General features: G+C 34.9%; 1 protein-coding gene and 2 long non-coding RNA genes across 6 annotated transcripts; all 3 read left to right on the plus strand.

Annotated features, from left to right (window-relative positions):
* Nucleotides 1-1,836: 1,836 nt before the first annotated feature.
* LOC115986151 (putative disease resistance protein RGA3) lies at nt 1,837-4,792 on the plus strand. Its single transcript, XM_031109007.1, has 2 exons — nt 1,837-4,683; nt 4,754-4,792. Exons 1-2 carry the CDS (start codon nt 1,837-1,839, stop codon nt 4,790-4,792), a joined length of 2,886 nt encoding a protein of 961 aa, XP_030964867.1.
* Nucleotides 4,793-5,016: 224 nt separating this feature from the next.
* Nucleotides 5,017-8,833, plus strand: LOC115987715. 4 transcript variants are annotated; one of them, XR_004091199.1, is made up of 5 exons: nt 5,017-5,207; nt 6,450-6,607; nt 6,973-7,052; nt 7,411-8,306; nt 8,648-8,833. It is a non-coding gene; the product is annotated as an uncharacterized LOC115987715 (long non-coding RNA). The 4 variants fall into 4 exon arrangements; XR_004091198.1 differs by having other exon boundaries at nt 5,018-5,207; nt 6,988-7,052; XR_004091200.1 differs by lacking the exon at nt 5,017-5,207 and adding an exon at nt 5,559-5,987 and having other exon boundaries at nt 6,988-7,052.
* Nucleotides 8,834-10,652: 1,819 nt separating this feature from the next.
* On the plus strand, nt 10,653-11,661 carry LOC115984334. The gene is made up of 3 exons (XR_004090516.1): nt 10,653-11,007; nt 11,177-11,398; nt 11,515-11,661. It is a non-coding gene; the product is annotated as an uncharacterized LOC115984334 (long non-coding RNA).
* The last annotated feature ends 2,086 nt before the right edge of the window (nt 11,662-13,747 follow it).

The following is a 13,747-nucleotide window of genomic DNA, read 5'->3' on the forward strand; positions in this document are numbered from 1 at the left end:
CGAAAAACCCATCGCTCGTCGATCAAGGCCTAGCCTTTCAAACCCACGCTCTACAAATGATATTGTCTGGGCCTTTTACGTGCGAATCCAATACTGTTTAGATTCGTTACGAAATCGGATCCTTACAATACACACTTGGGATCAGGTAGAGTGAGAAAAACTTGTCCTTGTCCTATTATGTCTTTGGGGTGGAAAACAATTGTGCAAGACATGATAAGTTATTTAGGTGGGGGCAAGATGTTAATTTCAACCCTAATTTAAGGAGTCTTTTGGCTGAATATTGCTAAATTTGAAGTTAATTTGTGTTATAGGTACTGTTTGAACTTATTTAGGAATTTGAGGAAAGAGAGTGAATTTCGGCAATACCATTGCCGAAATTCAACAAAAGTAGGAGAGAGAAATTTTTGATTTTCGGCAACACCATCACCGAAATAGGAGGGAAAATTTTTTATTTTTTTTCCCTCCTATTTCGGCAATGCCATTGCCACATTTCACTTTTTTTTTTTTTTTTTTTTTTTTTTTTAAGAAATGATATGTGCACACAATTTTTACAATATTTTTACAACATTTTTACAACAAATCACAGGTAATTAGTTATTATTAGTTAAAATTTGAATTTAACACTGAGATTACTTTTTTAATCCAACAAATATAACCTGCCACTTAAAATTTGTTGTAAAAATATTTTAAAAATTGTGTGCACATATCATTTCTTAAAAAAAAAAAAAAAAGTGAAATGTGGCAATGGCATTGCCGAAATAGGAGGGAAAATGTAAAAATATTGTAAAAATTGTGTGCACATATCATTTCTTAAAAAAAAAAAAAAAAAAAAAAAGTGAAATGTGGCAATGGCATTGCCGAAATAGGAGGGAAAAAAAATAAAAAATTTTCCCTCCTATTTCGGTGATGGTGTTGCCGAAAATCAAAAATTTCTCTCTCCTACTTTTGTTGAATTTCGGCAATGGTATTGCCGAAATTCACTCTCTTTCCTCAGATTCCTAAATAAGTTCAAACAGTACCTATAACACAAATTAACTTCAAATTTAGCAATATTCAGCCAAAAGACTCCTAATTTAAGTGCACACTAAATGAAATAATTTGAAACTAAATTGGTTTTAAAAAAATACCATTGAATTTGACTGGTGGCCTTCCATATTAAATTTTATATTTTAAAATGTATATTTTTACATTTTGTGAAAGAAGAATAATTTTTTCTTCTTACAATCAGATACAAAAAGAAAAAGAAAGGTTACTGTAATGGGCCACTTTCCAAAGATTACTTTTGTTTCTTGGGCCACGCGTAAGGTCCGTGATTTATGCTAACATGTTATGTAGTGTGTGTTTGTATTCAACGTTTTCTACTTTGCGTTTTTTACTTTGCGTTTTTATTTTTTTTTATTTTTTTTTTTGGTTTTCACGCGTTTTTGGAGTATTTCGGTTATTGTTCATTAAACAGTAATCGTAATTTTTGACTTTCTGTAGTGAACAGTGCATATGTACACTGTTTACAGAGCCACAAATTTCATTTTTTATCAATTTTTTTATTAAAAATGGGGCCCACAGCACTCTTCACACATTTAAAAATTATTTTGCTATAGCGTTTTCAGTTTTCAGTTTTTAGTTTCAGCAAAATAAGTTTTATCCAAACACACCCGTAATCATCGTTACCGCGTGACCCCACTTTGCATGGAAAATTTGTAAAGCAGTGTGTGCGTCAAATAATATCTTTGCCACTCCTGTCCAAAACTACTACAAAAGAAACCGGGAACATTGACAAGCGCACCTGTTTCTTTCTTGTGTTGTTCAATCCAACTTTACTTTCATTCTCCATTAGCTATGGCTGATACACTACTCATTGATCTCTTCAAGAAGTTGGGTTCAATCGCTGTTCAGCTTGCTAAGCAAGAGATCAACTTGCTAGTTGGCGTTGATAAGGAAGTCCAAAAGCTTCAAGACAAGCTCGGAATGATCAAGGCAATGCTGGACGATGCTGAGGAAAGACAACCAGTGAAGCTGCGTACTGAGAAGAATTGGTTAGAGCGGCTCCAAGACCAGTACTATGAGATAGATGACATCTTGGACACCTGGAACACTGCAAGGATCAGAGCAGAGATTGAGAAAGAAGAAGGAAAACCTGCTGATACTAACGCTCCTGCTGTTGTCAAGAAGAAGGTATGCTCCTTCGTCCCATCTCCATCATGTTGTTTTAACCTTCCTCTGCGTCATGATGTTGGTCACATGATAAGAAAACTGAATGAAAAGTTAGATATGATTTTCAAAGACAAAGCAACCTGTGGGATTGACTTTAATAGGCAACCTGATGTAGTTAAGCGACAAACAACCACGTCCTTTGTGGATGTGTCCCATATAATTGGTCGTGATAAATATAGGGATGATCTACTAAGAAACTTATTAGATGTGGGTAGTCAAGATGAAAGAAATTCTTATCGTGTGATCTCCTTAGTGGGTATGGGCGGTATTGGAAAAACAACTCTTGCCCAACTAGCCTACAATCATCCTGATGTGCAAGCCCATTTTCAAAAAAGAATGTGGATTTGTGTTTCTGATCCATTCGATCAGTGCAAGGTTGCCAAAGCAATCATTAAGGAGGTTGACCCTAAACATGGACCCCTTGATGATACTGAATTGCAAACTCTCTTGTGTGAAATTCAAGATTTGATTAAGGAGAAGAAGTATTTTCTTGTCTTAGATGATGTGTGGACTGAACACTCTGAAGAATGGGAGCCGTTCAAACATGCTTTTGAAAATGGTGTTCGTGGCAGTAGAATTCTAGTAACCACACGTAAACTAACAGTTGCAAAAATGATAGGGAGTGCCCTCCCTATAAATTTGGAGGTATTGTCTGATGAAGACTGCTGGTTGATTTTTAGGATGGCATTTTCTAACGAGGAGGATCTCAAGAATCTAGAAGATCTTGGCAGAAAACTAGCCTTTAAGTGTAAAGGCTTACCGCTTGCAGCAAAGCTTCTAGGTAGCCTCATGCAGAACAACAGAAGTAGAGAACAATGGAATAAGATTTTGAATAGCAATTTGTGGGAATTGGAAGATATTGAAAATATTGAAAAAAGCATTCTGGCACCATTGCTTTTGAGTTATTATGAACTACCCCCAACAATGAGACGTTGTTTCTCATATTGTTCTGTCTTTGCAAAAGATTATATCTTTCGTAGAGATCAATTGGTCCTCCATTGGATGGCACAAGGATATGTTGAGTCAAAGACAAATATGGAGATGGAAGACATAGCAGAAGCATACTTTGAAAAGTTGGCCATGCGCTCTTTCTTCCAAGATTTCAAGAGAGATGAATATAGTGATGGCAAGATAATAGGTTGCAAAATGCATGATATAGTGCATGACTTTGCTCAATTAATGACAAAAACTGAAACCTTCGAAACTGATGGTGATAAGGAGATAGATTGTCAAAGTGCACGTCATTTACATTTAAAAATTTCAAAAGAAAGGCATTGTCTTGAATCCATCTATCGTGCAAAAAATCTACGCACTCTCTATCTTCTTTCGCGTGAAAAGGATTATGAGTTTGAGATGCTCAACTCATTCCATCATTTTAAATGTTTACGAACATTAATTTTGGATTGTCTAATTAAGAAACTTCCAGATGCTGTGGAAAATTTGATACATTTAAGGTGTCTCTTTATATCTGAGAATGTTGAAATAGGGGAATTGCCTGAAACCTTTTGCAATCTATGTAATTTACAAACTTTGAAAATCGAGAATTGTCCTTATTTCAAGAAATTGCCACAAGGGATGAGTAAACAAATTAATTTAAGACATCTTATATTTCATGATCGTAGTTTTTCGCGAGATGTGGTATTTCCAAAAGGGATTGGGAAATTAATTGGTCTTAGAAGATTAAGTGAATTCAACATAGGTGATAAGAATGGTACAGAAGGATGTAAACTTGGAGAGTTAAAAAATTTGAATCAACTTCGAGGGACTCTTCGAATATGTGGGATGGAAAATGTGGTAAATGTGGATGAGGCTCATAATGCACAATTGAAAGATAAAATACATCTCCGTGGATTGGATCTAATGTTTGGAGAAATATTTTACCCCAAACGTGAAGAAAGAATGGAGAATGACGTAAAAGTATTGACTGCCTTAGAGCTACCACCAAACTTGCAACGTTTAACAATTAGGGGCCACAAGGGCAACACAATTTATCCTACTTTGCCTACTTTGGGGCAGGTGCCATCCCTTGAAGTATTAGAGATAGAATGGCTTGTTAATGTGAAGAAGGTGGGAGATGAATTTCTGGGAATAGAAGATTCCAAAAACAAGAAAGACTACGGCATCATATTCCCAAACTTGAAATCTCTCCAATTTAAGGAGATGATCAATTGGGAAGAATGGATTGGGATGGGAGGAAGGGGAGAAAATGATAATGGTATTGTTACAAATCCGATAATAATGCCACGTCTTCAGTCCTTGGAAATTTATTGCTGCAAAAAACTAAAGTCTCTGCCAAACTACTTGCTTACTGCTCCATTATTGAAGAAATTGGAGATCTCTTATTCATCGCTTCTTATAAAACGTTGCCAAAGAGGGACCGGAGAGAACTGGCACAAGATTTCTCATATCTCTAACATCAAGTTGGATGGGATGTGGGTGCAAAGAGACGGTGAACCCCAATCTGATTCAAAGGTAACCCTGCTTCCTTTCTTCTTCTTCCTTTATTTTATTTTTTCATTCCAAATATATCAATTAAATATAGATATATGGATCGGATTGTGAAAACAGTCCGGAAGTTTAGTTTACTCCAACCCTCCTCCACTCAATGCCAACTTCTACGCATGCATTTTTTATTTATTTATTAAATATATCAATTTAATATATAAATATATGGGTTTTGATTAAATTTTATATTTCTTGTTAATTTTTTAGTTTAATATTATATGGGTTCGTTGTGGGTTTTGTCAATTTTCGGTATTTTAAACTAAATCTAACAGAACTCGTTACTCATACGCTTTTCTTTTCGACATGCATGTAGACTGAATCTGGATCAGAAATTAGTGACAAAGATGATGTTGGGGCTGGCTCAGTTGAGTGTGTGGTGGATGAACGAGTGGAAGTAGACAATGATGAGGGTCCGGAGATCTGTGAAGTAGACAGATAATAAGAGCAAGGTGTTGAAGTGAACAAGATTTTTGAAGATCACAAAGGAGGAGGTAAGTAATAATTATATAGTCGTTCTGCAAAAAAGAAAAAAGAAAAATAATAATGTTGTAGTCGTTAAAACTATAGTAACTTTTTATTGATTGGTTTTATTGAATTTTTTTGTGTGCGCGCGTGTGATCAAGCTTTAGTCACATGTAAAATTTGTTTGAATGAATGATGGTGAGAGAGAAGAAGGATATCAAACCCCTGTTGTAAATCACATACACACTGCCACCAAACATTCTATCTCCTATGCCCACTATTTGCAAATGTAAAATACATTTTCTTCTTTCTAGGTATTCATAACCGTTAATGACCATAAACTGTTTTTTTTTTTTTTTTTTTTTTTTTAAAATTTTGGTCGTGATCCTTTTTGGTCTAATATGTTAATGGTTATAAGTAAGAGTGTTTTGATTTTTTGGGCATGTAATTCCACATTAACTGGTATCCAGTAAGTGTTATGCCTATATTTGATTCTTCTTATTCATTTATGTCTTAATATGATATATCAATATGGATCTTGCAGATTTCATTGATTTTGGGTATTTGGACTAATCTGACATAGCTCATTATATTTTGTTCTTTTGGGCATGTAGCTGGTGGATGACTGAAATTGAGGACCTGGTTTTTTTAGTAATCACCGTGAGAGAGAAAAGGACATTAAAAGTCTCTTTTGTGGATGTTTGAGGGTGGCTTTGGCTCTCTCTCTTTTGCTTCATTTCTTCACTCTTGCCTCTGAATCAAAACAAATAAACCCTCCCTTCAACTGTCTCCATTGCGACACTCTTCAGGTATTTGATCTTCATATCTTAATTACAACATCAAGTCCCTAAAATACTGTTTTTGTTGCAGTTAAAAAATATATAAGTGATTGAATCTTAAACCCATTCAAACACGATGAATTTTTGAAACTTAATAGTTGTCAATTCAATTTTTTAATGAAAATTTTGTACAAGTGAAGTGAATGTTGGTTCTTTTTGAATTAATCTCTTGTTTTTGTGATTTTGTTGGTAAAACTAAGTGCTTTTTTTCACATATTAATGAACAGAATGATTATCCCAAATCTGTTTAATAAAACAATCCTATCACAGTTTCTTTGTGCCTAACTGCAATGAACTTATGAGATTGTCTATAACACCTGGCTAGTACTCAAATTTTATATCACATAATGCCCTGCTAATTTATAAAATCTTTAACAATACATGGGAATGATATATTGGTGCTTTTGACTAGAGAAGATTTTGAACTTGTAGGGAAGGTTTTGATGGAGTATGGGAGTGGGATTTGCCCATTACAAACCTGCCTTGTATTGAGCAGCGAGCAGACTGTTTGAACTAGTCTAAAAAGGTTAAGAAAAGATGTGTTGGCCAAGGATGAAGCAGAAAGTCAAAAACCTCTTTGGCTATTAATGGTACTATAAAGTTTGTTCTTAAGTATTTAAATCTTTCTGTTGTAACTTCTTCCACAGTTCTCTTTGGCATTGTATACTTATAAGTTATTCCACACTTCTATTTGGCCTTGTATACTTACAAGTTATATTGAACAAATGTCAAGAATCCTTAATTGACGATCATTCGTCAGTCCAAGTTGTTACATGGGGCACAACCATCTGGCAGCTAAGAATCTAGTCAATTAGATTTCTCATTAATGGTCTTATATCTTTCCAGCACATTTTTCTTCCATTAATATGTGACAACTTAAATTAGCTTCACCTAAATCTTGTGGCTAAATTAAATTCATGTTGGATTTATAGCATTTTATGCTAATTTTGATTAGGACTTGTGCCTGAAGGAGCTGGTGGAGGATTTGGAAATAAGCTACTGTAGGATGTGAGTCTGTATATCTCAAAAATCAAGGTATGGATGTTAGGGTGTATTCTCTCACTTCGGTGCTAAATGAGTTGTTTGTCATGCCTGGCAATTGTGAGTGATCACCTTTGAAAGTTAGTAGAGGAAGAACTTGAAGATCAGTATTTGTGTAGCAACTAATTCAACTTTAAGGCTTGGCTTTGCAGTTGGCATTATGGCATTATGCATGCCTGTAAGTACTAATTTCTAGTCTTTTCATGTTTGGTCATCAATGACTGGTTATCAGGTTTATCATTATAGGGACAGGTTGTGGTTTCAAATGTAACAGAAAATTTTGTTTTTACAAGTGCGTGCTTTTGTTAAATTTCAATTTTCTGATCATTAATCACCTAAGTTAATATTGTAGGTGAAGGAAGTGCTGGAGTGTTAATAATGTTTGATCAGCCAGTGGTATATGAATGCTTTTGTTCATCATCCCTTGGTGATTCTCCTAACAGCTCTGGAGGCTTTTAGCTATATGATGGCATGTGAAATGACAATATCAGTTGGTGCATCTAGTGCACTTTTTGTACCATTGGAAGCCATGGTTTCTAAGCTTTTCACTAATTGGACAATCTATGCAAAGAAGATAGCATTTTTGTTTTGCTCTTTATTGCCTAGTAACAGTGACAGTCCGAGACTCAAAGCCAAGGTTTTATCAGATTAACCTTCATGGGCAAAACAATTTATGCTAATTGGATGATGTCGTGTACCACATTGAAAACGCTTCAACTTATTATGTGCAAAAATTTAGAGCATTTGCCTTCTTTGGGGCAGTTGCCATTCCTTGAAGTATTAAGCATATCGCTCCTTGATAATTTGAAAAGGGTGGGAGATGAATTTCTGGGAATAGAAGATTCCAAAAACAAGACTATGACATCATATTCCCAAACCTGAAATCTCTCCAATTTGTGTATTTGAGAAACTGGGAAGAATGGATTGGGATGGGAGGAACGGGAGAAGAAGAAGAAGAAAATGATAATGGTATTGTTACAACTCCGATAATAATAAAAATAATGCCACGTCTTCAGTCCTTGAAAACTTTTTACTGCTACAATCTAAAGCTTCTGCCAGGCTACTTGTGTACTATTCCATTATTGAAGGAATTGGAGATTTTTGGATCCCTACTTCTTGAAGAAAGTTACAAAACAGGGACTGGAGAGAACTGGCCCAGGATTTCTCACATCCCAAACATCATATTGGGTTGGGTGTATGTGCAAATAGACGGTGAACCCCAGAATTGATTTAGACAGTCATTCAGAGGTAACTCTCCTACCTTTCTTCTTTCTTCTTTTATTTTATTTTTGCATTGCAAATATATCAATTAAATATAAATATATGGATTGGATTGTGAAAAAAGTCTTGAAGATTAGTTTACTCCAACTCTCCTTCACTCGATGCCAACTTCTACGCATGCATTTTTTTTATTTATTAAATATATCAATTTAATATATAAATATATGGGTTTTAATTAAATTTTATATTTCTTGTTCATTTTTTGGTTTAATATTATGTGGGTTGTGGGTTTTGTGGATTTTCGATATTTTAAATTAAATCTAACATAACTCGTTACTCATATACTTTTCTTTTGGACATGCATGTAGACTGATGATAGTCAACACAATGAATTTGGACCAGAAATCAATGACAAAGATGATGTAGAAGAAGTTAATGACAAAGATGATGTGGTTGAGGTGGACAAGAATCATGAGGAAGTTGGGGCTGACTCAGCTGAGTGTGTGGTGGATGAACAAGTGGAAGTAGAGAATGATGATGGAGATCTGTGAAAGTGGACAAAATTTTTTAAGACCGCAAAGGAGGAGGTAAGTAATAATTATAGAGTCATTCAGCATAAAAGAAAAAAGAAAAATACTAATGATGTAGTTGTTAAAACTATAGTAACGTTTATTGATTGGTTTTATTGAATTTTTGTGTGTGCGTGTGTGATCATGCTTTAGCCACTCATAAAATTTGTTTGAATGATGATGGTGAGAGAGAAGAAGGATATCAAGCCTCTGTTATAAATCACATACACACTCCCACCCAACATTCTATCTCCTATGCCCATTATTTGCAAATCTAAAATACATTTTCTTCTTTCAAGGTAATCTCCACAAACTGAATTTTGTTTCGTTGTGACCCTTTCTGGTCTAATATGTTATTTGTTTTGAATAAGTCCTTTGATTTTTAGTCATGTAATTCCACATTAACTAGTAACCAATAAGTGTTATGACTATATTTGATTCTTCTCATTCATTTATGTTTTAATATTATATCAATATGGGTCCGGTGAGTTTTATTGATTTTGGTTGTTAGACTAATTTGACATAACTCATTATATTATGTTCTTTTGGTCATGTAGCTGGAGGACGACAAAAATTGAGGACCTGGTTTTTTGAATAATCACTATGAGAGAGAGGAGGAATTTGAAAGCCTCTCTTGTGGATGTTTGAGGGTGGCTTTGGCTCTCTCTCTTTTGTTTCATTTCTTCACTCTTGCCTCTAAATCAAAACAAATAAACCCTCACTCTCACCATCTCCATTTCCACACTCTTCGGGTTTGTGTTTTTTACTTATTCCAGATCCTCTTGTTGTAATTGATCTGATCCTAATTTCAAGTCCATGTTTTCATCACACCCAGCATATTACTTGATCATGGCAGTGAAGTGAAATTAAATGGTGGAAGAGCTTGGCATAAAGATGATCTTCATATATTAATGACAACATCCAGTCCCTCCAATACTGATTCTGTTGCAGTTGAAAAATATGTAAATGATTGAATCTTAAACCCATTCAAACATGATGAATTTTTGAATCTTAGTAGTTGTCAATTCAATTTTTTAATGAAAACTAGGCCATACAAGTGAGGTGAATGTTGATTCTTTTTTAATTAATCTCTTATTTTTTTGATAACGTTTGACTACTTTTGATGAAATTTCTTGGTTTGGTTGGTAAAACAAAGTGCTTATTTTCACATATGAGTGAACAAACCAAATCTTTTCAGCAAAATAATCCTATCACTGATTCTTTGTGCCTAACTGCAATGAAATTTTGAGATTTTTTATAACACCTTGTTAGTACTCAAATTCTATAACACTTAATGCCCTGCTAGTTTATAATATCTTTAGCACTACACAGGGATGATAAATATTTTACCAGAGAAGATGTTGGACTTGTAGGGAAGGTTTTGATGGAGTATGCAAGTGTGATTTTTCTGGGTTGGTGATTTGACCATTACAAGCCAGCCTACCCATTGAGCAGCACGACTGTTTGAACCTAGTCCAAAAACGTTGAAAAGAGATGTGTTGGCTAAGGATGAAGCAGAAAGTAAGAAACCCAATTGGCTATTAATGGTACTATAAAGTTAGTTCTTTAATATTAAATCTTTCAATTGTAAAATCTTTCATTGCTCTCTATGGCCTTGTATACTTATATGTTATATCTGAACAAATGTCAGGACTCCGTAAATGACCACCATTGGTCAATCCAGGGTGCTGCATGGGGCACAGCCATCTGGCAGTTCAGAACCTAGTCAATTAATATTCTCATTAATGGTCTTATAAATCTTTCCAACACATTTCTCTTCCATTAATAAGTCTTAATCAAATCAGCCAATTTATAAAGAGAACTTAAATTATCTTCACCTAAATCAAGATTGATAGCATTGTATGCTAATTGTGATAAGGACTTGTGCTTGATTCCCGAGTCACCCTTTTACCTTGAAAGAGATGGTCTAGAATTTGGAAATAAGCTACTCGAGGATGTGAGTCTATATCTCAAAAATCAAGAGATGGATTCTAGGGCGTATTCTCTTGCTTGAGTGTTAAATGTGTTGTTTGTCAAGCCTAGCAATTGTGAGTAGATCACCTTTGAAAGTTAGTAGAGGAAGAACTTGAAGAGGAGTATTTGTGTGGTAAGTAATTCAACTTTAAGGCCAAACTTTGCAGTTGGCATTATGCATACTTGTAAGTACTTCTTTCTAATCTTTTCATATTTGATCATCAATGACTGGTTATAAGGTTTATCATTATAGGGACAGGTTATGGTTTCAAATAGAAACATTTGTTTTTACAAGTGCTTGCTTTTGTTAAATTTCAATTTTCTGATCATTAATTAGCTAAGTTAATATTGCAGGTGAAAGAAGTGCTAGTGTGTTAATAATGCTCAATCAGCCAGTGGTCTATGAAAGCTTTTATTCATCATCCCTCGGTGATTCCCCTAACAGCTCTGGAGGCTTTTGGCTATATGATGACATGTGAAATTAAAATGTGTATTGCCGCATCTGGTGCACTTTTTGTACTATTGGGAGCCATGGTTTCTAAGCTTTTCACTAATCGGACAATCTATGCAAATAAGGTGACATTTCTTTTTGCTCTTTATGTCTTTGGCTAGTAACAGTGACAGTCCGAGACTCAAAGCTAAGGTCTTATCAGATTAACCTAAACTTATATACTCTTAATTTGTGAGAATAGGTCTTGACTCCTATATGTAGTGTGCAGCACTTGTAACGCTCATGCTCATTATAGCCATAAATTTGCCCCTCAGATTTCTACCTCATGTGGACAATTCAGCTCAAATTGAAGGATTCCAGTCAGGATTTCCCCTTGGCTTGGATATGTCAACCACAAATAAATTCCTCCAAGATATGAAATGCAGCAGAAATCCAGGCACAAGTGCTATCAATACCTTTTATAGCATTGCTGCTTTACTCCTCTAAATTCTTGGGTAATTAACTTGAACTTTCTCTGCATTCTCAACTTCTAGTTTAAGTATCTACCATGGAAATGTGATCCAACCTTGACTAAGCTTATTCTTTTCTTTTGTTTTATCTACCCAGAAGAAATTGGCAGATATGCATATGGATTTCTTGAGCTATTTGATGGTTAGAAGCCATATTGCCGAATATTTTGCCTTTCTAGAGCATCAATCGGTTGAATGATTATGTCAGTCTATTTGCCTATTCTTCAAGCTTTGCAAGCATAACAAAACTACTCTCGTATGGATGCGCACTGTGATAAAGGATCTTGGCAGTTTACGCCTCCCATTGTCGGCTTTTGAAGCTAGCCAGCTTGCAGATTGTGCAGCCACTTCTTTTATGCTCATCACTTGGGTACCGCAGCAAGAGATTTGAAAACTGAGAAATCATAAAGTGCATAATAGAGGTTCTGTCGGTATTCTGATGGTAGGCAAGCATATTCAAGCCTAATCTATGGCGTTTCAGTCCTAAAGGTCTGTTGAGAACAGTAAAGTAACAAGCTTATCCAACTTGTCCTGGGAACCTCCTTGAGTGATCAAGATCGATATTGATGCAGCAGCCTCGAACTCAGTCACCACCTTGGCTGTCGTGGCTCGAGACTCTGATGGTAAGGTTATGAAGGTTTGAACTAAATTGCATGGAAGTGCTCCCCTCTCCAAGCTGAAGCGCTGTTCAGATTGCTGCTAGCAAGCTACAAAGCTATGTCATTTTTTAGGGTGACTCTAAAGTTTGTTTTGAGCCCTTAATTTCCAGAGACCTCCCATATGATTGATCCATAAGTAACATCATTTGTAATATTATTAGTATCTCCGAGTCCTGTCTTTGTTTTAGTTTTCGTTGGGTTATGCAGGTATGCAACTTTGTGGCTCATACAGCAGCAAAGCTTGCTATACACTTCAACATGTCTTTTTATTTCAATAACGATAATCTGCCTGTAGAACTTGTCTCTGCTTGTAAGGTAGACTATCCTCTTGTTTCCCTTATTTAATGTTAATAGAAGATTATTAAAAAAAAAAAAAAAAAAAAATGTCCTGGGTACCTAAATATTAGTATTGCACGACTGCATTGTACAAAGCGAAGTACTGAAGTAGTAAACACAATCAAAATATATAAAGGAAAATCCAATTAGGGATTGTACATTTTATTTACATTTTTTATGCCTTTCTCATGGTAGTTTTCATATGCATCATTTTCATTCCTAAGATCCATTGTATTTCTACAAAACTTAATGCAAGACAAGGAGTGACATTGATCTATAGATGTATATGTAAGCACACCCTGAACGTGTGTTAATGGTCTCTTTTAGATTTCTACAACCTATTGCTTCCATGCTCTAGAAACCTTAAGATCCTAAATATTTTCAATCTGATTACTAAGTAGGGAATGATACACATTTTATAGCTCATTCAGAGTCCACGCAACACAGGCTTAATTAATGCAATAATCTTCTAAAATCTTCTAATCAAAAGTAAGAGTTGACGTAAGAACAGAACCACTAGTAGAGAAAGTTACAAATGAAACTAATAGTATAGAATATAGCTAAAATTATTTAAGTAGGCTTTGACTAGTGACGTTATAGTTAATCACAGGCTAGAAAATAGCAATGCAGGATTTAGGGTTCTATATTTATATATTTAAATTGTTCTTTTAAACCCAACGTGAAATTCCATGCTTAACTGATTGTATAATTGAAGATAAGGTCACTCCACAAGAATGGATGTCTCCGTTAAGAAGTTTGTATGAGTTAATTGGGTTTAAATTATTGTTTTTTCGTATCTAACTTGTCAAAATATATAGTATTTTAACTTTGGAGCAGTTTATGTTTCCCTTAATATTGATATCTTTTGTACACTGCACCAACCCTTATAAAACGATTCCCATTCCCCCACTGACTAATACGTACCTTGAAGACATATCTGTTCCTGATGCTTCATCTATTAGTTTGTTCA

This window comes from Quercus lobata, chromosome 4, assembly GCF_001633185.2.
Source record: "Quercus lobata isolate SW786 chromosome 4, ValleyOak3.0 Primary Assembly, whole genome shotgun sequence".
Taxonomy (NCBI): domain Eukaryota; kingdom Viridiplantae; phylum Streptophyta; class Magnoliopsida; order Fagales; family Fagaceae; genus Quercus; species Quercus lobata.

What these genes read in the sequence shown, in the direction of transcription:
- LOC115986151 (XM_031109007.1), top strand. Translation starts at nt 1,837, where the DNA reads ATGGCTGATACACTACTCATTGATCTCTTCAAGAAGTTGGGTTCAATC. An exon ending in AACCCCAATCTGATTCAAAG is followed by an intron (nt 4,684 to 4,753) that starts GTAACCCTGCTT and finishes AATTAAATATAG; the next exon opens with ATATATGGATCGGATTGTGA.